Source organism: Thermobia domestica, chromosome 4, assembly GCF_964235325.1.
Source record: "Thermobia domestica chromosome 4, izTheDome1.hap1.1, whole genome shotgun sequence".
Lineage (NCBI taxonomy): Eukaryota > Metazoa > Arthropoda > Insecta > Zygentoma > Lepismatidae > Thermobia > Thermobia domestica.
In genome coordinates this window covers 313,098,707-313,123,237 of record NC_137457.1, presented here as the reverse complement: position 1 = coordinate 313,123,237, position 24,531 = coordinate 313,098,707, and the positions used below count along the sequence as shown (strand labels likewise).

Genomic DNA, 24,531 nt, shown 5'->3' with positions numbered 1-24,531 from the left:
AGCATTCTCAACTGGTTCTTGCTGGAACTTAGTTTCCCTTCTTCGTAAAATATATTTTCCCCTCATTTCTAAGTCTTTCGCTGTCTTCTGTTTCTTTTCTACTACAATCTTTGATGTTCCTTTGTATCTCATTCTCAAGTAATGGATCCATATTTCAGTACCTATTTGTAGGCGCTGTACGAAACTTTGAGAAGTCTCTTCACATTCTAAGTCTGTTTTTAGTAAATATGGAGAGAGTATCAACTGCTGAATTGAAAGAGGCGCAATTCTCTAAATCAAAATATTTGATAACACATACGTCTTTTCACTTCTTTTTCCGACATACTTTTCGTCCTGTTCCTCGACTCGTTCCTCGCTACCAGATGACAAACTTACTTGAACCTCTTGTGCTGTCACATTCCGTTTCCGAATCATCATCATAAACTATTTCTTTGTGAATCGATGTTAGTTTCCTTGTTTTCCTCAGGCTTTTAGCATCTTGATATTATTGACTATCTTCATCTGTATCGGGACCTATTTGTTCCCATATAAGCTCTTTTTGCAAGGCGCACTGCTTCATATCCTCGCTCGAGACAACATTTTGCAGCAAACTCACCATTCAATTCGACCTCACACATTAAAATAAAACTTTTCTTGCGGAAAATAACATGTGTACAATAAGCGGCATCAACAATGTGAAATAAAAATATAGGGTGATTCTTTTAAAACTCACGGATTTCATATGGGTCTAGAATTTCTAACTGAAGTCCGATTTTCATGCGGTTTGTGGCAAATGATCAAGGAAGGATGGGAGATTTATGGAACTATGTTTACTGGTTTAAATTCATGCGGAGTAATATCGCTCACGCCTCAAGAAAAACAGCAGATTTTCGCCAGTGTACCTTACAATTGGAATGGGGTTTTGGATTTTTAAAGTGAAATTGCAGAATACAAATTAAGTGTTAGTAGTAACACCCATAAATCACATGTGGATAGCTATAGCCGGTTTCTTCCCACAAACGACTTAGAGATTTCTTGGGCGACCTAAGGAGTCGATAACTGACATTTTCCACAACAACCGCCTGTGGGGTCTGATGCGTCCCGGTCTCATTTAGAAGCAATCCTGTTTGTTCCAATATATTTACTAGCGACCACATTATGTTCCTGTCTGGCGCAGAACGTGAAGCAAATTTGTTTCTGAATGCCTTTTGCATAGCAACAACTAATTCCGTTCTCCAAAACTTTTAACGACAAGCTCGTGTTGTTCCAAAGAAAACACTATTCTCACTGTGCTCTGATCATACTCACACAGTAGCACAATAGCCACTAGCTACCTTCAATACAAATTTAGTACCGTAGATGCGGGCTACTTGGACCCAATTTTGCAATAAATTCGTTCTTTCGGCCTGTTTTCATCCACGAAAACTCGAAAGTTATTGTCATAACCCATATTAAGTGGAATTACAGACTTTACTGTACATATAGAGGACAGTGTTAGTTGCATATATTGAAAACAAAGCACAGGCGATTATTGTAAAAGATGGGTCCAAGTAAGACTCGCGTTCGGGCTACTTGAACCCACCCCCATATTTTCCTACAGAAAACCATTGAAATCTGCTCTGAGACTAAGTAGGACGTAGGTGTTCCAAGAACAACACTTTTTATTTACTGCAAACCACAAAGAGAACATGTTAAGAGGTACTATCAAATATAATAACTGTAATTGCTGATTACGTTTTCTTCTACAGCTGCACGAGCCCTATCTATATTAGCAGCGAATCTAGTTGTTGACTGGAGGTGCAGTTTCTAAAATAACTTCACCCAATCTCGACTGGGAAGATTGTCTTAGAAAGCAATGACAGTTCTCCAATGCATGGCTAAATAGGACTGCACAATAAATCTGAAATCAAGTTAATTAACGAGGAATCCGAAATCACAAACTTTATCAAGATGACTAGCGAAGGCTAATTCTTCTTCTTCAGTGAACACTTTCAGATGGCCCGGATTCTGCCTTGACCTGTTCTTTAATCTTCTTTCTATGATGGAACGACTTATCTTGAAGTGAGCTTCTGTTTCTGTTTGCGACATTTTTCCCGACTGAATTGCTGGTAAACATTCTTCAAGGTGTTATGAAAAATCAGCGTATTTTCGACCTGCAGGCAATCTTTTATATTGATGTACCATTTTGTACCGGTATCCTTAAGGAAAGAATGAAAAGTCCTTACTTGTGTGACACGTAACAACAGACCTTTATTTTTCATTGATAAAGATAACAAAGGATGGGCTGGGATAAAGATAACAAAAGATGTGGTGGGACAAAATATACATGTTTTTCAGGTCATATGTACACACTTCATAAATAATGCAATTACGCACACATCTTATTGTATATGAGAAAGCTTACCAGGTCAGTTTCATTAACCTATATGTGACTACTTATGTGTTAACTTAGCATTGGTTCCACTTCCTTGCAAATAGTGTCCACACATAAAAGTTTGGCGGTCAATAAATACACTCTTTTCGTCAACGACCTTTCTCACCAATGCTGCTTAATCGTAGCCTACCACAGAACTAGTTTCAATGTGTGTACGCCTGCATTATGATCCCATCTAACGGATCTAACTCTGAACTCACTCATTATTGCATTGCATATGAGACTTTAAAGGAGTTTTTGGTATGGGTCCAAGTAGCCCCTTAAGGGCCCAAGTAGCCCGCAATTACGGTACATTACTAAATAATCTGAAACAATACACCACACACACACACACACACACACACACATATTTAGCAGAGCCGTATTTAGGGGGTGCGAAGGTGGACCCAGCATTTCCGAAGAAATTCCTTTCACATCACAGATACCTAAAGGCATTTAAAAAACTCAAATTTAATTCAAATGTACCGGTACTGGTAGTTATTGGTGCACCCTCCTCAGAGAATCCTGGATCCAGCCCTATATATATGGATATTCTAAAAATGGCGCCCACGGACCACATAGCACTATTCTGCAGGCCAAAATAAAGGGAAAATGTTATATGATGGTATGCCCTCCTGGGTCTCCATCAGCCCCTATGGGGAATCAAAATTTCACAATGTGACAACAACGGAGATTAAAATGGAGTCATTAGCATTACTCTACGAATACATCAAGCAGTTAAATCGATTGCTACACTAATAAGTGATGCTAATGTCAATCAATATCGACTTTAGCTGCCTTCTGGAAAGAATCGATATAACTATTTGATAGATTGGCAGACAAAAGTGGTAAGAATCGATAAAACTATTTGATAGATTGGCAGACAAAAGTGGTAAGAATCGATAAAACTATTTGATAGATTGGCAGACAAAAGTGGTAAGAATCGATATAACTATTTGATAGATTGGCAGACAAAAGTGGTAAGAATCGATATAACTATTTGATAGATTGGCAGACAAAAGTGGTAAGAATCGATATAACTATTTGATAGATTGGCAGACAAAAGTGGTAAGAATCGATATAACTATTTGATAGATTGGCAGACAAAAGTGGTAAGAATCGATATAACTATTTGATAGATTGGCAGACAAAAGTGGTAAGAATCGATATAACTATTTGATAGATTGGCAGACAAAAGTGGTAAGAATCGATATAACTATTTGATAGATTGGCAGACAAAAGTGGTAAGAATCGATATAACTATTTGATAGATTGGCAGACAAAAGTGGTAAGAATCGATATAACTATTTGATAGATTGGCAGACAAAAGTGGTAAGAATCGATATAACTATTTGATAAATTGGCAGACAAAAGTGGTAAGAATCGATATAACTATTTGATAGATTGGCAGACAAAAGTGGTAAGAATCGATATAACTATTTGATAGATTGGCAGACAAAAGTGGTAAGAATCGATATAACTATTTGATAGATTGGCAGACAAAAGTGGTAAGAATCGATATAACTATTTGATAAATTGGCAGACAAAAGTGGTAAGAATCGATATAACTATTTGATAGATTGGCAGACAAAAGTGGTAAGAATCGATATAACTATTTGATGGTTCTTTATTTGCGACGTTGCCACATAGTGCAATTTGTGTCTCAAGCCGAGACTCGAAAGGTATACAAATGTATACGTATATATTTGCTTTATTTTGACTTGTAGAATGCTCTGTGGTCCGTCGGCGCAATTTTTTAGAACACCCGAATGAAAAGATTATGTTAGACTATGAACTTAATAACTCTTGAACCACCCGACTGATCTCGACCAAATTTTCAACACAGATAAGGTTCGTTCCTGGGGTATTTTTTATCATTTCACTTTGAAGGTGCAATTTGGGGGAGAGGGGAAGATATAAAAATGATCGAAAATGACCGATATTAGTGTCGAATCCTTTGTTTTCCGAGTTGGTGAGATGAACAGTGATGTCGTTTAAATCAAAATACTCCTAAGGGGGTTGGTGACATGTAAAAATAATTGAAAATATCCTAAAGTCTTTCCAGCCTTAGAACAAAGTAGACGTAAACAAAGCGAAATGAATTACTCCGCGGCTCACACGTACTTCGGCAGCGAGAGACATGAACAACAAGATCGTCTGCTTACTTACTGTCGTCCCATAATTTCCAGACTATAAGGCTACAGTTTGTTGGTAAATAATTAACGGATTGACAATGACTACTGCTATGTTGGAGATATATATTTTCCTAATTCCTTATATAAACAAGATTGTCTCTATTCCTATTATCCTCTTTTGTGTTTTATAACACGAGACGAAAATGGGTTATTGTCACACATCGACACCATGAAACTCTGCATTCTGCAATAATTTTAAATAAGTGGGGAAGGCGCGTGAACGCATACGCATGCGCAGTAAATATTATATGTCCAGATACGGGTGAGGTTGAAATAAAGCTACATCTGTTGTTAAACATTATATATATTGCGTTTATTATCACAAAATAGGATACATTCAGATATTTTTATTTGAAATTATTGTTGTAGTAGGGATTATATTGCGATAGGATACTAGTGCACTGAGACCAACAACCAATCACTGTTCACCGACAAACTGGTAGTCAGATGGGTTTGTTTACATCTACTTTTTTCTAAGGCTGGAAAGAGAATATATTAGTGTCGAATTTATAGTTTTTGAGACCCCTAAGTTGATTGGTGACAGTGTTGGTGTCCTTTATGTCCAAAATGAAACGTATTTTCCCCGTGCACGAGAACGGGTATTCTGCTAGTCATATTTAAATCTTATAGACACTTGCTAGGCTTATAGGATTTACCACTAAATGTTTTACGTTCAACAGATAGAGGAGTAAAGTACTAACTGTAAGATGGAAAATATTTTTAGATGCTGGACTCATATCAGAAATTCGTTGCTATCTGTCTCTTACCACTTTTGTCTGAAAGATGTAGACAAACAGACAGACGGAAATAGTTGTTACCAGTGGTATATTTAGGGGAGGCTATAATGCTCAAGCCCTTCCCCCGACATAAATTTGTTAATTTTTCGTATTCCACGTAGTACAACAATATTTCAGCTTCAAACTGTCTCAACATTTTCTTTCAGATAAAAATGTACACATATAAAACGGAATATTTTAAATTTTTCTAAAATGAAATCAGTTAAGTTAAAATGAGTGTACAAATATTTAACATGTGTTTGCAGAAGCGTCATTTCAGATTTGCTTGGGGAAGGGGTAAGATCCTTCACCGACATACGAGTTTCACGTTTATTTCCTAGTATATTATAAAGGTAACGAAGATAGTTATGTCGCTTTTCACCCATCACCTTCGAACATCGATATGCCACCTAAGACTTACCTGGAAGATCGAAAATACTCCCCATCAGCATCGACGGCTTTCTGCCAACGTTCTGGAAGGCCATGGATTCCATCTTGGTAGAATTTCGTGGGCCGTGTAGTGAAGAAGGTATCAACTGTGCACCTCTACTAACGATTTGAATTAGCGTCCTCTAAGGTGATTGTCCGAGGAATGGGATGATAATCGGACGGTGCAATGTCCGGAGAGCATGGCGTATGCAATAGTGTTCCCCATCCAAGGCGTAGAATGGTGTCACGGGTCATCCTAGCCACGTGGCCTTAACGTTGTTCTGTAACAGGAGGACCCCTTTGTGATTCAGAAGTGCTGGCTCCAGAGTTTTTAGTTTTTCTTGAACACGGCTCAACTGCTGACAGTATACAGTTGCATTGATGCTCTGACCAGCTGGTAGCAGTTTCCGATGCACGATGCCGCAAGCAGTCCACCAAACACACAGGAGGACCTTCTTCTGGTACAGTGCTGATTTCGGCTATTTTGGAACCTGTTCATGGGATGCTAGGCAATGATGACGGCGCCGTGGAGCTTCGTAAAGGACTTACTTCTCATCACATGTCAACAGCCTATCCGGAAATGGTTCCTTACTCTAACAAGACAGCAAAAAACACAGGTCTGCTGGCGTTTTCTTCTGGTTCGGGAATCAAATCATGTCGGACTCATTGACCCAACTTGTGGTGCTTTCCAAGTTGATGGAGGTGCTGCCGAATGGTTTCTCCACTCACACTGAATTGTAATCCCAGTTCCTCATATGTCTGGCCACTGTTCGCCTGAATTGCTGCCTGAAGATCTTCATTTTGTACATGTATTTTTCTTCCAGCACGTCGTGCGTCTTCGAGTGTTTCGTTACATTTCTTAAACTTTTTAAACCACCGATGCACTGTCCGCGTAGTCACGACACCCTCACCAAAGGCTTGGCATATCTTCCGCCCCAGTACAGCTTGAACTTGACCCCAGTTTGAACTTGTACAGCATACGAGCCTTTATGACGCTTTGTGGAGGTCCAATGTTAACTCTGTCGTTACCTTGTAACTGAACTGCTACTACCAGGTAGTATCTTGGATATACCCACACCAACAACTGACGTTCGCTTTATCTCCATTCGCATTCAACTCACGTTATGAGGGTCAATTGAATACAGACCTCCACACAAAGCGATAGAACGTTCTTGGTTACCTTTATTGCTGCTTGGATAGACCATTGCAACAGCAAAAGCGATAATTATGTATTCTTTTACAAATAAGAGCTGTTTTCAAGAAGCTTATCACCATCAAAACACCGAACACGTATTCGAATGAACACGAACGACTTTGACCGTTTCTGATTTTGAAGACGCTCCTGCATAGACTATAAGCCATTACTCGGCACCTTGTATATCACATTGTGATTAACAAATCATATATAATAACTTTTTAAGGCAATAAATAAAAACTCGTTGGAGTTATTGAAACGTTTGGGTTGCGAGCAGAGCCAGCGAGAAAAATTTTAACAAATCTATTTCTTTGTAAACTGACAATATTGGTTTAATAGGGCGCCAATACTTTTTCGGGGCGACGCATCGTTTACTGATTTCCAATACTTCTTCTTTTTAATTGCTCGATTGGCGCCCTCTTAATATCAGCGCCCGGGGCGACCACCCCGCTCGTCCTCCCCTAGCTACGGCTCTGTTTCCACGATATCGACTTGCGTCACTCCCACTATATTGCACTATGTACCACTGTCTCAAACAATATTACTTTCGTTCTTCTGTTTTTCGGAAACTTCACCCTTCCTATCAGAGATTCGCGATAGGTACGGCATTAATTAAGTTTGTGGCTATACAGAGTAACGAGCTGGATAGATAGATAGAAACGAAGGTTAGATAGCTTCCAACAAATTCTCTTTTCGTTAACACGCAGAGCACCAATTTGACTGTTCTTCTTCTTCTTCCGTAGCTTTTGAAATGGGTGATCGTGTTCCATTGGTTGCCAGAAAGAAGAAAGACCTCTCTCCTCCTCATCCTCATCCTCATCGAATACAAATGGAAGTTGGGCGGGCGAAGAACTAACCAGGCGGAAGCAGTGAACGTTTAGGGTGGGCGGAAGAGAAGCAAAGGGGGAGTAGGGGGGGTGCTTTAAACGCTTCTGCACAAGAGAGCTTCAAACAATGCGACCAGAAAATTGTTGAATGTATAATGAATGAGGAACCAGTTGAGATAAAGATGAACTCCCATTGCCAATGTAATGGCATAATTACTTGAGAAAACACACAGAGCTTCAAAATAAAAACTTTGAGGAGGAGAAAAAAAAATCTTTCTGATGTTTCTCATTGAAATGTTGGTGGTACGTTACTTGAGAATACTGAGAAACAGTTTCCTTCAATTTAGCTGTTCTTATAAATACCTTCATGCTTTCTATGGATCCAGATGAAGTACAAACTGGTGTAAGGCAACTTCTCAGCCGATTCAGTCATCTGTTTATAACGAAAATTTAGTTTAATTCTCAAGTCTGCGTAGAAGTTATCCCTTATTTTTAGTCAACGAAACAATGCCATCAGTATCGAGACGATTTAGTACTTTTGAAATTGATTTTCAGAAATAAAAAGAAAAACCAGTTGAGAATGCTCAAAGAGTATTGCCAGAACGAACTTAAAAACAATTAGTTCGTTCAATACCAATATTAGTTATTAATTCGCATGCCGCATAATTATTGAATCAATAACTAATAACGCAATAATTACTGAGTTAACAACTCATGCCGCATAATTATTGAATCAATAACTAATAACACAATAATTACTGAGTTAACAACTCATGCCGCATAATTATTGAATCAATAACTAATAACGCAATAATTATTGAGTTAACAACTCATGCCGCGTAATTATTGAATCAATAACTAATAACGCAATAATTATTGAGTCAACAACTCATGCCGCATAATTATTGAATCAATAACTAATAACGCAGTAATTACTGAGTCAACAACTCATGCCGAATAATTATTGAATCAATAACTAATAACGCAATAATTACTGAGTCAACAACTCATGCCGCATAATTATTGAATCAATAACTAATAACGCAATAATTATTGAGTCAACAACTCATGCCGCATAATTATTGAATCAATAACTAATAACGCAGTAATTACTGAGTCAACAACTCATGCCGCATAATTATTGAATCAATAACTAATAACGCAGTAATTATTGAGTCAACAACTCATGCCGCATAATTATTGAATCAATAACTAATAACGCAGTAATTATTGAGTCAACAACTCATGCCGCATAATTATTGAATCAATAACTAATAACGCAGTAATTACTGAGTCAACAACTCATGCCGCATAATTATTGAATCAATAACTAATAACGCAGTAATTATTGAGTCAACAACTCATGCCGCATAATTATTGAATCAATAACTAATAACGCAGTAATTACTGAGTCAACAACTCATGCCGAATAATTATTGAATCAATAACTAATAACGCAATAATTACTGAGTCAACAACTCATGCCGAATAATTATTGAATCAATAACTAATAACGCAATAATTATTGAGTCAACAACTCATACCGCATAATTATTGAATCAATAACTAATAACGCAATAATTACTGAGTCAACAATTCATGCCGCATAATTATTGGATCAATAACTAATAACGCAATAATTACTGAGTCAACAACTCATGCCGCATAATTATTGAATCAATAACTGGTATTAAACAGAGTGTCAAGTTGGCCAAGAGGGTAAGATAGGATGACTTCGCTAGAAAGTCGGGTAGAGTGACGGCGAGGATTTACCAAGAGTCAAGTTCGGAGGTCTCGGTCTTAAAATATTCCGGACCCCGTCTAGATAGTACGACCTTGAGGAATCCAAGAGCAGGGAAAATGCCCAATTGGGTCAGTAGTGCCTAGGCGATTGTGTGCTCCCACCATGTGCACGACATCCAAGAGTGACCCTTTGGGCACAAGGTGCCGATAGAGCCCACAACAGCAGTTTATAAAGGGTTCGGAAAAGTTTACGCTCGAAAGATATCTAGGTGACCGGTGGAAAAACTTACGGGTGCAAAAGTTGCATCAGACTCTTAAGGTTAAAGTTTGGGGATGGGTGGTAACCAAAAACATTTCCTGAGAAGGAACGAAACAGTTGTTATCATCCTGAAAAGAACGTTGATTGGTCTGCGTACAGCACAAGGGCCAAAGACAAGTTCAGTTCATCTTTGTGCAACCAAAAACGTTCGGAATACCTGGGAAACGGTGGCCTATTAGCTAGTGGCCACCGGTTACTATTTGGTATCAAAATGTTCACCATCCTCTTAGGTATTGATCAACACCAATGTTATATCTCTATGACTTACTGTTTCCGAGATATGGCTTCTTAAATCTCCCAAAATCGGAAATTCTTTTGTCAATATCTCGGGAACCGTAAGAGTGACGCGAAAAATTCCATTACTTCTTTCAAATAGTTTCTGGTGCTCTATCGAATGAAGGGCTCAAAATTGGAAAATCGCAAATAACGCACACATACATACATACACAGAGAGAGAGAGAAAAAAAAATAAAATCAGTAACGAACTTTTGTAAGTTGGTTGATAAAAGACTAAAATTCATTTCATAGCACAAAAATGGTTACAGAATGTCCAGGGAAGAAACGTGTCTGTGCTGCATACTGCTGGAGAAAAGCACTGTGTATGGTGTTACCGGTAAAAGTAACATTGTTCTGATATACATTTATATTGCGTAGCAGGGGCCGCGGTGGCTCATGGTAGATCGTTCACCTCTGGTGCTTGGGATCTCGGGTTCGATCCCAGCCCCGCCAAGTGAACTTTATAGTGGACAAACACCGTGTGTGTGGGTTTTCCCGGGGATATCCCGTTTCCTCCCACTTTCTTCATTCCACCATTTCATTCATTACTCATCATCACAGTCTCCTTTAGCCTAACCGGTATAACCGTGGGACGTAAAACTCCAATATTTCATTTCATTTTTTTATATTGCATAGCAGTCTTGCCAACCAACGACAATTTATCGTGATATACGATATTTTAAGCCTTAATGCTATAATAATGCCCTTGTGATAAAATAGGTGAATATACAATAATTTTAGAAGGACCACTTTTTAAAAAAGTTTTTGAATGTACAAATAAAGTGTAGATGTGTAATTATAAAGCACACATACACTGGAATTTTAACAGTCATTCCCCCCTAAAATAAATCAATAACGATTTGAGAATTGACAAATGATAACTTTCTTTATTTAAATTCAATTACGTTTAGGAGGGGGTAGAATATTGTAACTGTTCAGATTGGATTGGATTCTTTGAGTTTAACGTCCCGTTCAGCAACGAGGCTATGTGAGACGTGGACCTACTGATTAACATGGGATGGTGACAACGTTCCGGTTCCGCTGGAACCGGTTCCGCGAGGAACCGGTTCTCTGAGATGCGGTTTTCAAAACCGGTTCTGAAACCGGTTCTGGACCTGGATCCGAAAAACCCGGTTCCAGAACCGGATCTAAGGAGCCGGTTCCAGATCTGAATCTGAAAATCCGGTTCCAGAACCGGATCTTAAGAACCGGTTCCAGATCTGGATCTGAAAACCCGGTTCCAAAACCGAATCTTAGGAACCGGTTCCAGATCTGGATCTGAAAATTCGGTTCCAGAACCGGATCTTAGGAACCGGTTCCAGAACCGGATCTTCGGAACCGGTTCCAGACCTGGATCCAAAGGACCGGTTCAACACCTGGATCCGAAGAACCGGTTCCAGACTTGGATCCGAAAAAACCGGTTCCGGAACCGGATCTTCTAGAAGCAGATCCGTTCAGACACGAAAACCGGTTCTGACCATCCCTATGATTAACCTGAAATCTGAACCACATGAGCTCCCGCCGGAAATCGAACTCGGGTGTCCCACGCCATAGTGTAGTTCAGAGTAGTGTTAATAGGAATTAAAAAATGGCGGAGACAGTGAGCTGATTTGGAGTTCGAAGCTGAAGATTACTAGATAAGTTTATTATATATTATTACTATCATTAATAGTACTATACGTGTTCCTACAATTATCACGTGCATAACCATATACGATAATTTTGAAAGCGAAAATCGATAATTTTGTTCTCTGCGATTGGCAACTCTGTTGCATAGTAAACTTACAAAAGCCACACACGATAAAAAGAAACAAAAAGGAAACAATTAAAATCACAGTTTTGTCCTATTTACCAAATAGTACAATAAAGGAAATACAAATTGTATCGTTATAAGAGCATAATACGTAGAGTTGCCATAATTTTTTAATACAAAATACGGACAAGTCTTAAATTGACGACCCATCAAAGATACGGTGCTCAAACGCAAAACAAATATTTTTGAAATTTCTTATCTGAAAACACCTTTTTAGGTTATCACACAATTGTTTACTGTAATACTTAAAACACTATTAGAAACTAACATGTTTTATATTTTTTTCATTAACATAAAACATAATAAATCATGCCATAAATTACGTACATTACATCTAACCAAAAGAACCCTGGAATGAAAAAAACGAGATTTAAAAAGAAAAATCTACTTTATTAATAGTAACTAAAATAGAAGTTATATGATGAAAACCCAACTCTTTTCCCCCGAAATTTCAGCGATTCGGATTTTTTTTTTTTTTTTTTGGGCAGCTCCAAAAACTGTCAAATACGGACATTTTCCTATTTCATGCTTTGTACGATACGGACACGGACAAGGTCCCAAAAATACAAACAGTCCGTACAAAATACGGACATATGGCAACCCTAATAATACATAAATATGTACAATTCAATCAGTAGGTGTACTCAGGTCGGTAGCCAGCCCAAAAATTTAGGGGGGGGGGCGGCTGAAGTTAGGGGGGTCCCGACCCAACCATACTATAGTTCATTACCATATTATAGTTCATTTCCAACCCTACCGTGAAAATTTTAGTGGGGCCAGCATAAATTTAGGGGGCGGCCCCCCTAGACCCCCCTGGATACGGGCCTGAGTGTACTTACACTGCAGAAATAAATAAATAAATAAAACAGTATTTATACACTTCTGAAATAAATTTTGTGGAGAAAATGGGTAAAACAGTACTGAAAAAAATACTCTGTGCTTACTCGCAAAGCGGGTCTAATTCTCGAAACGTTGTTCCAGTAGAATATATCTAAACACTTGTTCTTGACAACCAGTTTGAAAACTAAGTTATATGATATACAATCAGAATACCTGTTCTTCGCAAGGGGAGAATACATTTCATTTTGGACATTTAGGGATAAGTTTGAATTTAAACGGCATCAGAAGTGTCACTATTCGTCTCAGCGACCTTCAAAGCTATGGATTCAACACTAATAACGACCATTCTCGATCATTTTTATATATGTCTTCACCTTCCTTAAGTTGCGAGGCTGAATTTTGGGTTTAAATAGCATCAGAAAAGTCACTGTTCTTCTCAGCGACCCCGAAAACATATGAATTTGATACTAATATCCGTCATTTTCGATCATTTTTAAATGTTTCTCCCCTCCCCCAACCATATGTTGTACCGTCAAATAGAATGATGAAAAACCATTCCAGGTCCGAGTCTCATCTATGTGGAAAATTTTATCGAGATCGGTTTCGTGGTTCAAGCGTTATTAAGTGTTGTTTATATATATCCGTCTCCCCTCCCCTACGTTGTACCGTCAAAGTGAAATGACAAAAATAATGACAGGCCCTAATCTCATCTATGTTGAAAATTGTTCGAGTTCAGTCGGTAGTTCAAGAGTTATTAAGTCACAAATGTAGTCACTTCTAGTTTTATTTATATAGATTTTTACAGAGATATCTGGGATATGAAACGAAAACACAGTTATGATAACTTTATTTTGGCGTAACGTTAACAAATCGCATATAAAGAGTTTACAGATGACAGTGTATTTCGAAGAGATGTCTAAACTCGTTAGCCTGGTTCTGAGACTCAATCAATCTCGAAATCTATTAATGGGTTATGCTTAGGAGCACACATCAATTAATGGGTTCTGCCTTCATGACCTCGGTCTTGAATAAGGAAGCATGTAAAATACATACACTGAAGAACTGCATTTAAACTGCACTTTTGGGGGGAAAGGTGGCTCAGTGGTAGAGCGTTCACATCCAGTGCTTGGAGTCTCTGGTTCGATCCCAGCTCGCGCCGTGTGGACTTTGTGGTGGACAAACACCGTGCTCGTGGGTTTTCTTGGGGTTCTCCCGTTTCCTCCGACTTTCTTCATTCCACCATTTTCATTCATCTCTCATCATCACCGTCTCTTTTAGCCTAACCGGCATAACCGTGGGACGTAAAACTTAAAGATTTCATTTCATTTTTTCAAACTGCACTTTCAGATGTAGCACTTCTATTTGTTCTAAAAATGATTAAACCTGTGTTAATGCAATTCAATATATATGTCATGGCTTATCAACAGTTTTAACCTAAGACCAACAATAGGAAAAGCTGAAGATTCAAATCTCGTAATTTTCTCTTTAACTACGAAAAACTTATAATAGTAATAATAATATTGTGTTCCCCCCCCCAAAAAAAAAAAACAAAACATTTCGTTATATTTTCAAACTCGCTGCCAAACTTTCATCATTTAATTACAAACATATTTTTTTCATGCTCTGCTGAATTTCGAAAGGTAATGAAAGTAACTTGTTAGAAAGTTAAATAATTTACGGAAACGACAAATTTGTACCTGTTGAGAGACAAAATGGATACTCGTTACTGGCAAGAAATATGGTTATTGACAGTGTAAATAATAGAGAGTACAAATTCTGTGGAATTTTCTTGTTATTCAGTGTCGTTTTGTAGATTTATGTTGGTCCATTATTATATGTGCGGAAAGTTATACGTATTAGAGATGGCCAGAACCGGTTCCTGGTGGAACCGGTTTTCGGGTCTGAACGGATCCGGTTCTTGAAGATCCGGTTCCGGAACCGGTTTTTCGGATCCAGGCCTGGAACCGGTTCTTCGGATCCAGATCTAGAACCGGTTCTTCGGATCCAGGTCTAGAACCGGTTCTTCGGATCCAGGTATAGAACCGGTTCTTCGGATCCAGGTCTAGAACCGGTTCTTCGGATCCAGGTGTGGAACCGGTTCTGAAAACAGAACCGGATCCTCGCGGAACCGGTTCCGCTGGAACCGAAACTTTGTTACCATCCCTACGCTAAACGCGAGCTGCTGGCAAGCTGTGAACAGTATGCTAGGTGAAATGGTGGAAGCGACAGGCAGGCGCCAGGCGGCGGCAGCTTGTCTCATTTGGCTAAATAAAGTGGGTGTCTGGCAAACTCATTGGCTAAACAGGCAAACTGACCAACTCATTTGGCTAAACACCCACTGGTGGACCAAATTTTTTTTTCTGGGGGCACAAGTGGGTCTGGGCGGGGAAGGCACAAGTGCATGGTCCCCTTTGCATTATTTTTGAAGGTGAACTTTGTGCTTCCTTTACGGGTCTTTGGGGCTTTCAGATCCAGGTCTGGAACCGGTTCCTAAGATCCGGTTCTGGAACCGGGTTTTCAGATCCAGATCTGGAACCGGTTCCTAAGATCCGGTTCTGGAACCGGGTTTTCAGATCCAGATCTGGAACCGGTTCTTAAGATCCGGTTCTGGAACCGGGTTTTCGGATCCAGGTCTGGAACCGGTTCCTAAGATCCGGTTCTGGAACCGAATTTTCGGATCCAGGTCTGGAACCGGTTCCTAAGATCCGGTTCTGGAACCGAATTTTCGGATCCAGGTCCGGAACCGGTTCCAGAACCGGTTCTGAAAACCGGATCTCCGAGAACCGGTTCTGAAAACCGGATCTCCGAGAACCGGTTCCTCGCGGAACCGGTTCCGCCGGAACCGGAACTTTGTGGCCATCCCTAATACGTATAAGTGATTCGTTTGAATATTTACGTGTATATTTGTGTGTATTATTGTTGTATGTGGATTTCGGGGGGGGAAGGACTAGAGCCCGATAGTCAGATCCTAAATACGCAATTCGATATATATATATATATATATATATATATATATATATATATACAGGGTCGGATTTAGGGGGGTGCAAAGTTGCACGTGCACCACCCTCCTTCGTTGTAAATATACACTACCTAAAGTGAGAATCTAGCAGTGAGTGTTGCAAAATCAATAGGTTAAGTCGATTTTCTGAAGGTTGAAGGAAAAGAATTCATCGAGAGCAGACACTTAGCATTTCCAAAGGAATTCCTCATTATTCACATCACAAATGCCTAAAGGCATTTTAAAAAACTCAAATTTAATTCAAATGTACTGGCAGTTATTGGTGCACCTCCCCTCAGAGAATCCTGGATCCGGCCCTATATATATATTGGCGAAATTCCCGAACAGCAATAATCTTTCTTACTATTTTTAAGGCAAAATATAAGTGCTTATTCACATGTGCATAGCGCCCCGAAACAAAATCCTAAATATGCCACTGAAGGATGTTGTACAGTCCTTGCTATAAAGTAAGTACTTATATCTAGTCAAATAAATAAATCTTAAGATATTTATTGAGACTTACAATTTCTATCACCATCCATAAATACATCACTGCAATCATCGCTACACCTCCATCTAAGCTCCATTGACATCCATACATTCCTGCAACCTCCGGTGAAATCTGGTAATGCTATTCCGTCTAGCGTCTTCAGAAATGTCATGGATTCACTTCACTGACATTTGCTTTCAGGGCCTCCAAGTAATTTGGTTTTTCCATATACACCTGTGTCTTAACGTGACTCCGTAACCAAAACTCACAGGGTGCCAAATCGGGGGAGTCCAATGGTGAGGCCTCTGCCCTCAATCCACCTGCCAGGTAGCTCACGGTCAAGGTAGTCCCTGACGACTTGAGCAAAATGTTGGGAGGAGGCTGTGTCTTGCTGGTAATGGATGCAATATTTGATTTCCAACCTAACCAATTCAAGCATCAGGAAATTTGTAAGCATTTCAAGGTATGTCTCTCCTGTCACAGTGTTTATGTCGAAGAAAAATGGGGCTATGGAGTTTCTAGTTCGCCAAACAAGAAAGTGTGCCTGTTTACCCTCTCTCAAACATTGAAAGTTGCCTCATCTGAGAACATGAGTAACTGCAGAAGTTTTCTGTCATCATCTAGTTATTTCAGCATAAGTTCACAGAACTCCAACTACGGTTAGGCTTTTAAATGTTTACGCATTATCTTGCGTGTTATTGAGTGAGGGATTCCCAACACAACCAACAGCCGGGGAATTAATATTCTTGGACTTCTCTGCAGGCTGTCGGCAACCCTTCGCACCATGTTTGGGCTCACTGGCGGCCCACTACTTCTTTGCATATCACAAACACTCCAGGTAGCCAGAAACTTGCTGTACCAACTGTTTATACTCTTGACATCAGGAGGTACTTTTTATGTACACTCGTCTGCAGTTTCACTGCAACAACACACCTGATTTCAGTTCTGCATATCAACACACATGCTTTCTCATGTACCGTCACCATTTTCACAACCTTTGTTGTCTCCAGTGTTTCCAAGCTCATCATTGTGATAGTGATCCAAACCAAAAATTTACAATTATCGTACAATTTAAAACGTACTTCACTGTCAAGGGTGCCCATCAATGCGGCAGGGTGGGGCACTTGCTCCCCTCTAGAGGAAATTGTACTTCAGAAGATCGAAAACCCAATAGATTTTTTAAGAATAATTACCGCAAAATTTGAGACTACATTTGAAATGTCGCTTGTACTTGCCACCCCTGGCAACCATAACATGGGCGCCCTTGTTCATTGCAATATCGTTATTTTTTTAAAAAAAAGTTATAAGTATTTGTATTATAGCAAGGACTTTGTAACAGCCCTGTATATTATTAATTACAGCTTAATAAATATAATTTATGCAGTCATTCTCAAATATTAAAAAAAGAAACTTTCGACATATACATTAATATATTAATATATTGTCAGCTTTTGATCTAGTATAATAATAATTATAAAATAACGTAATATTATTAACTTAATAAGTTGTTTAAACAAAACAGTGACTAACTGGTTCATAATAACTTCGTTATCGTAAAATAACTTGAACTAGAAATACAAATCACTGAACAGAACACCGTTTCTTTTAAAACAATAAATGTGTAACAGTTTCACCAACTAACTGAACAGATTGGTTTCATCAGTCACTGTCACTGTCACTGTCACAGACAGCGTCTAATGAAGCCAATATGTTCAGTTAGTTGGTGAAACTGTTACACATTTATTGTTTTTAATAGGGATGGCCACAAAGTTCCGGTTCCGCGAGGAACCGGTTCTCGGAGATCCGGTTTTCAGAACCGGTTCCGGACCTGGATCCGAAAACCGGGTTCCAGAATCGTATCTTAGGAACCGGTTCCAAACCTGGATCCGAAAACCCGGTTCCAGAACCGGATCTAAGGAACCGGTTCCAGATCTGGATCTGAAAACCCGGTTCCAGAACCGGATCTTAGGAACCGGTTCTAGACCTTGATCCGAAAGCCCCCAAAGACCCGTAAAGGAGGCACAAAGTTCACCTTCAAACCACTGCAAAGAGGACCATGCGCTTGTGCCCTCCCCGCCCAGACCCGCTTGTGCCCCCAGAAAAATATTTTGGTCCACCAGTGTGTGTTTAGCCAAATGAGTTGGCCAGTTTGCCTGTTTAGCTAATGAGTTTGCCAGTTACCCAGTTTATTTAGCCAAATAAGACAAGCGGCCGCCGCCTGGGCGCCTGCCTGTTGATTCCACCATTTCATCTAGCACACTGTTCACAGTCTGGCAGCAGCTCGGGTTTAGCGTAGGGATGGTCACAAATTTTCGGTCTTGAAGATCCGATTTTAAGAACCGGTTCCAGACCTGGAGCCGAAAACCCAGTTCCGGAACCGGATCCGTTCAGACCCGAAAACCGGTTCCACCAGGAACCGGTTCTGGCCATCCTTAGATTTTAACATAAACGTTGCTCAGTTCAGTGATTTGTATTTCTAGTTCAAAGAAAACAAATTTTAAATCAAATAAAAGAAACTTTACCACAATTGATAAAGTAGAACCAGTGACGTATCTTGAAACTATGAGAGTGTTATACTACAATTTATATAGGATAAAATATTTACAGTCCAATAGCATTTCTCGATAGTCTATATTTTGATATTTTATCACGCATGTATTAATATTGTCTTCGCACTAATCATGTATCTACTATAAGTTTTAAGTTTAGAATTGTATTGAACTTATCAAAGCCGAACTCAGAAAATAAATTTCAAACGAATGTATCTTATTTATTTATTTTAAAAAAATGAAAAATAAAACATTGAAACTGACTTATACAGTGTACGTAGTTTTATACAGTGTGAAATAGCCTTTGGCCAATTGGGGACCTCGTCTCCAGCCCCCGCGTTTGCTCGCCCTACGGTCTTCCATCTCATATGTATCAGCCTTTGATACTTAATGCTCTGCGTAATCACTCACAGTTTATTTTTACAATAGCATTTGTCATTCACAATGTATCGACTTATTATTGTATGGTGATGATATTATATTTTCATTTTCAAAGGTTATTATTTATTCGTTATTTCTAGCCTTTTGCAGATCATAAGTCAGCAGATTCACTTTTGGCAATTTTCCTGTCGGCTAGTCCCGGAAGGCTACAATCATACCAAATTTCATCGTTCTAATCCTGCCGGAAGTGCCTAAACAATTTTGGGGTGTAGAAGCTGTCCCACATAGATAACATGGAAAAGATTTTTCAGTTCCCCATAAAACCACTCTAAATTTGGAAAATTTTCTTTTTAACAATTTTGTTAAATAATCCTATAGAAAACCTACAAGCACACCGAATTTCAAGTTTTGATTCCAATTCAAAGTACCTAAATCATGAGGTTACAACTTCCAAAAAGGCCAATTAAATAAAATGTGAAATTTCTTCATACCCCCTTAATACCCCCTAAAAATTAAAAATATTCACTTTTGGTAATTTTTCTGTGGGTTAGTTCCTACAATCATGCCAAATGTCAACTTTCCACGTCAACCGGAAGTACCCGTTAGTTTATGTCAATCAGTTCATGTAGTTTTATATGTAGCTGGGATTTGAGATATACATAGTTTTTAGATTTTCCCTCTCAACATCCTTCCTAGATAGGCCTTGGATACTCTAAACTCTTTTCGGAAGCACTTGATTTTATATTGTTTCCTTAACGCAAACCGTTACAAAATGAAGCCCTAAATGTGTTCCAACCGACTACTAAATCCGCTTCTCCCTCTGTGCGATTGAGCATGTTCTCGCAGATACTGAACGGTCAACCTGTCTCAGTGTTGCCACACTTGGTACAATTGTACCAAATTCAGCCCTTTTTGTTATTCACCGGCCCGTTGATACAACGCTGGCATTTTCAGCCTCTTTTGTGAAAATGTTGGTACAATTCTACCCAATTTCAGCACCATTTAACAAATACTTGTCAGATTTTCAATGTGTATGTATATTATGTGTATGCGTGCTGCACTAGTTAAAAATAATAGATACCACTGAGACTTAAAATCATTAATAATATGTTGTGATGTCTTTCAATGAAGGTTCTAGGACCTTGGACCGCTTTTATATGTTTTACAAATGTCAGTTTACTTACCTTGTATTTTTCTTACAGTCTAGTTTCCTCCTTCGGTCGTGAAATAAGCGAGAATAAGGTGCGATAATTTATATTTTAATATAACGTACTGTTTACACACGAATTCAAAGCTAATTGATTTGTTCCTCGTTTTATATTATATATATATACCAAACGCGCCTCTATTTCAAAGTGACCAATAGACCAAAACGGTATTATGGCTATATATATATATATATATATATATATATATATATATATATATATATATATATATATATAGCCATAATACCGTTTTGGTCTATTGGTCACTTTGAAATAGAGGCGCGTTTGGTTTCCTTACAATACATACCGAAGACACTGTTTTCCCTTTTAATTTGCGGCCTCTGTTATACTTCCTACGCGCTAGAAAAGCTTCATCTACTTCCACGGTTGTTCGAGGTCTTCCTATTTGGATGTTTACAAAAAGTAATTTTTAAAAAGAGCATTTTCTTGATTTGGACTCTTGGAAGAGGGGGGAGGCAGTGTTCTAGAACTTTGCCTCTTTTAGTTTCGTGTTATAGAGCCATCTATTACACTGGTATGAAATAATGAATTCAGTCCTTTTTGTTTCAATTTGGTACTATTTTTCAGCCCACTTCAGAGCTAGGACTGTGGCAACAGTGACCTGTCTGCTATATGAGTCGTGTTGTATCTCTTGAACGCTTTACCACGCCTCGTGCGTCGAAACGTAAAAGATGGTTGCTTGCCCTGCTGTAGCGGTATACTTGAATGATTTTTTTTATCCACTGATTTAAACAAAACCGCAGAGGAAATCGTGAAAGCAAGAAGGTTACGGATTTTAAAGTTGTTTCTTAAGGAATACACATAAATGTAAATTATGCTTTAGTTGTTTGTTTACCAGCGGTGAACGCGGTAATGTTAAGAAAGCACCACTGAGCAGAACAATTTGGTAAAAAAAAAAAAAAGTAAAGTCATTACATTGCTATTACACCCTAGTTGTAGTATGAATATTGCAAAGTTCTGCTTTCGTATGTATACATAGAGCACAGGTAGAGCAAATTATAGTCCGGAATTGATTTCTTTCACTACCAATTTTATTACAAAACTCCTTTCTTAAACAGTATTATACATAATAATTCCAAATTTTCTACTGTATGGGTTAGAATAGATGAACTTACGAAGTGAGCTGAGTGAGGAAGGGCAAGACACTCAATGCTCCATGCGAGCAGAGAGGGGTTAGAGTTTTGCCACAGCTCCACTGCAAGCTAAGCGGACAAATACTACCACGATGCTCCACTGCAAACTGGTTGGTATTGTGACGAGGGTTCTCTCAACGCTCCAGTGCAAACCAAGTGAAAAAGGAGCCCTAAGAGCTCCACTGCAAGCCTAGTGGGAAAGGAGCCCTTCAGCTCCACTGCAAACTGGTTGGTATTGTGACGAGGGTTCTCTCAACGTTCCACTGTAAGCAGAGAGAGAAGTAAAGGTCCCGACAAGGCTCCACTGTAAACCTAGTGGGAAAGGAGCCCTAGAGCTCCACTGCAAGCCTAGTGGGAAAGGAGCCCTTCAGCTCCACTGCAAACTGGTTGGTATTGTGACGAGGGTTCTATCAACGCTCCACTGCAAACCAAGTGAGAAAGGAGCCCTTGAGCTCCACTGCAAACCTAGTGGAAAAAGGAGTCCTTCAGCTCCACTGCAAACTGGTTGGTATTGTGACGAGGGTTCTCTCAACGCTCCACTGTAATCAGAGAGAGAAGTAAAGGTCCCGACAAGGCTCCACTGCAAAGCAAGTGGGAAAGGAGCCCTAGAGCTCCACTGCAAGCTAAAGGCTTGGGTTGAGTAAAGTTCTTCCAAAGCTCCACTGCAAGCTGAGGCAAGCTGACCAGCCAGAGAATGATACTTGTCGCTGATATCCTCTTGGTTATGTAGGTACTCTAGTGTGGCGGTGGCGCTGGTGATTGGTCCTTCATCGTCGTATGACCAATGGTGTCACTGTTGTCACTGGTGTTCCTGTCTGCAGCTATAGTAATACGCAGTAAGGTACACATGGTTAGTGTTTGTAAATATAAGCATGTGTCAATTGTTTATAAACAAAACCATTTGACCTATTACAATATTATCCTTACTTGTAATTTTGTCGCTCTTTTAATACTGTACACTTATTCAGAAAAAAAATCTCATTGAGTAAAGATAACTAACTCGTAATTTCTTTTCTTTGCAGGCCGCTCAGGGTGCAGTGAGACTGGAAGGTGACGTCATAACGGCGAACGGGTCCATTATAAGCGGGCAGCTGCCCCATGAGACAAGCTCTCTCAACGAGGTAACCTCGGTGTGCAGTTGTAGTTGTAATAACTGCTATCCCTCTTTAAGCTCCCGGCCCAAGCACAGGTACACTGTAAGACGGTCGCCAGGTAAAATTTCCCACCTATTACCGATGCAACAATTGGACAGTAGTGCGACGAAGGAGGAAATCTTTACTAATACTGAAGACGAAGCGTCATCCATTTTGCAGTATCAAATGATACGAGCGAAACGAGCATCTATATGAAACTAGTGTGTTTTTAAGTGATTTGTATTGCAATTACAATTAGTGAAAGTGAAGTTCAGGACCAAACGAAGCTATAGTAATAACAATAATTAACAAAAAATGAAAAACAAAAAGAGTACGTTTTGAATAAACGGGTGGGGTTTTAAAGAAATAAAAAAAAAACAATGCTGACTCTATTGGCCTATAGCGTTTTTCATCATCATTGTTGTCCCCTCTAGCGGCCATTCTGGTAATTACATGAACTTATACCAGTTTCAACTGGCTCTTTTCAGGAGGGTTTATGTTCTTTTTCTTTTTATCTTTTGTGAGGTTCGCTGTGCGTGGACCAAAGAATACAAACAGAAAAATATATATATATTACGAAGACTGTTTAATACAAGTTACGAAATAGCGAGATTAGACGGGGAATAATCATGTTTCTAGATGAAAAAAAATTAACGTCAAACAAAACAACTCATACGTGTTTCATTGTTTCTCCTGTTGAATTCAAAAGTAAAAAAAATGAAAAGAGAAAAAAACCGTACCGCTTTCAGTCCTGTATTCTGTGCGCTTTAGTTCTTGAATAAATAAGTTTTCGATGATACGAAGCGAAAAAAAAACAACATATTTTTTAGTACGCAAACGAAAGTGAATTTCTTCAAGATGTACAGTATTCCATAAAAATCGAAAAAATAATAATTTCATTCTGCATAAATCTCCCTTGTACATTCTTTGTATACAAATAATCACAAGTTAAAAATTTTACAATTGTCACTTTTGAAAAAGAAAAAAACAAAGGCAACCTAAAAATAAATTTTTCAAAAATAAAAAATAATTGGCAAATACAAATTTTACAATTTTAAACTTTATTTTCTTTATAACAAAAATTCAAAATCGAAATTAGATTTATTCTGGGGAAACTTTGTTAAAATAAACTTTAACAACAAATCTCTTTTTTACAATTTACACAATTACTGTATTTTCTTTGTTTATCAAAATACAAAATCTAAATTTGATTCATTCTGGGGAAATTTTGATGAAATAAACTTTAACAATAAATCTATTTTTTTTATAATTTACACAAAAGTTACAAGTGTCAAGAAATAAGAAAGACAAATAAGGACATGTATTTTTATTTTAAAATTGTTTAAAATAATCACTAGTTAGTTTTTTTAAAAAAATTTCCATCTTAGTCCAAAGATGGTATAATTGTTGCCTAAACATTTTTTGCAAACAAAGTTTATTTCATAATATATATGGATATAAAAGATACATACATATACTCTCACAAAAAATAATAATACTTTTTAACGCCATATCACATTCAATAATAAAAGAAGAAAACTCTAACGTATTCACACGTTTCAGTGGGATTTAAAATAATATTCACAAAAGAAAACCAGCCCAGGATAATTAATTTTTCTAAATGTGTTTGAATACAACTACAAAGGGGTTTTAAAATAATAAAAAAAGTGAAGCTATAGAATAAATATTAGATATTACTGTTCGACCAATGAAATGTTTTTCCTTTCCCGCAATTGTTACATCGCCTTGTAAGGCTGCGTGTTATTGGCTGGAATAAATAATAATAAAAAAAACAGGATTGACGGGGAAA

The 24,531-nt window shown here is 38.4% G+C and overlaps 1 protein-coding gene across 1 annotated transcript in view; it reads left to right on the top strand.

Moving 5' to 3' along the window:
• Task6 (TWIK-related acid-sensitive K[+] channel 6) overlaps window positions 1-23,600 on the top strand; it is an 836,358-nt gene extending 812,758 nt beyond the window's left edge. The window contains exon 5 of the mRNA XM_081756527.1: window positions 22,611-23,600. Coding sequence (XP_081612653.1) covers window positions 22,611-22,937 — 327 coding nt within the window. The 3' untranslated portion in view covers window positions 22,938-23,600. The remainder of the gene's footprint in view (window positions 1-22,610) is intronic.
• Window positions 23,601-24,531: the final 931 nt, after the last annotated feature.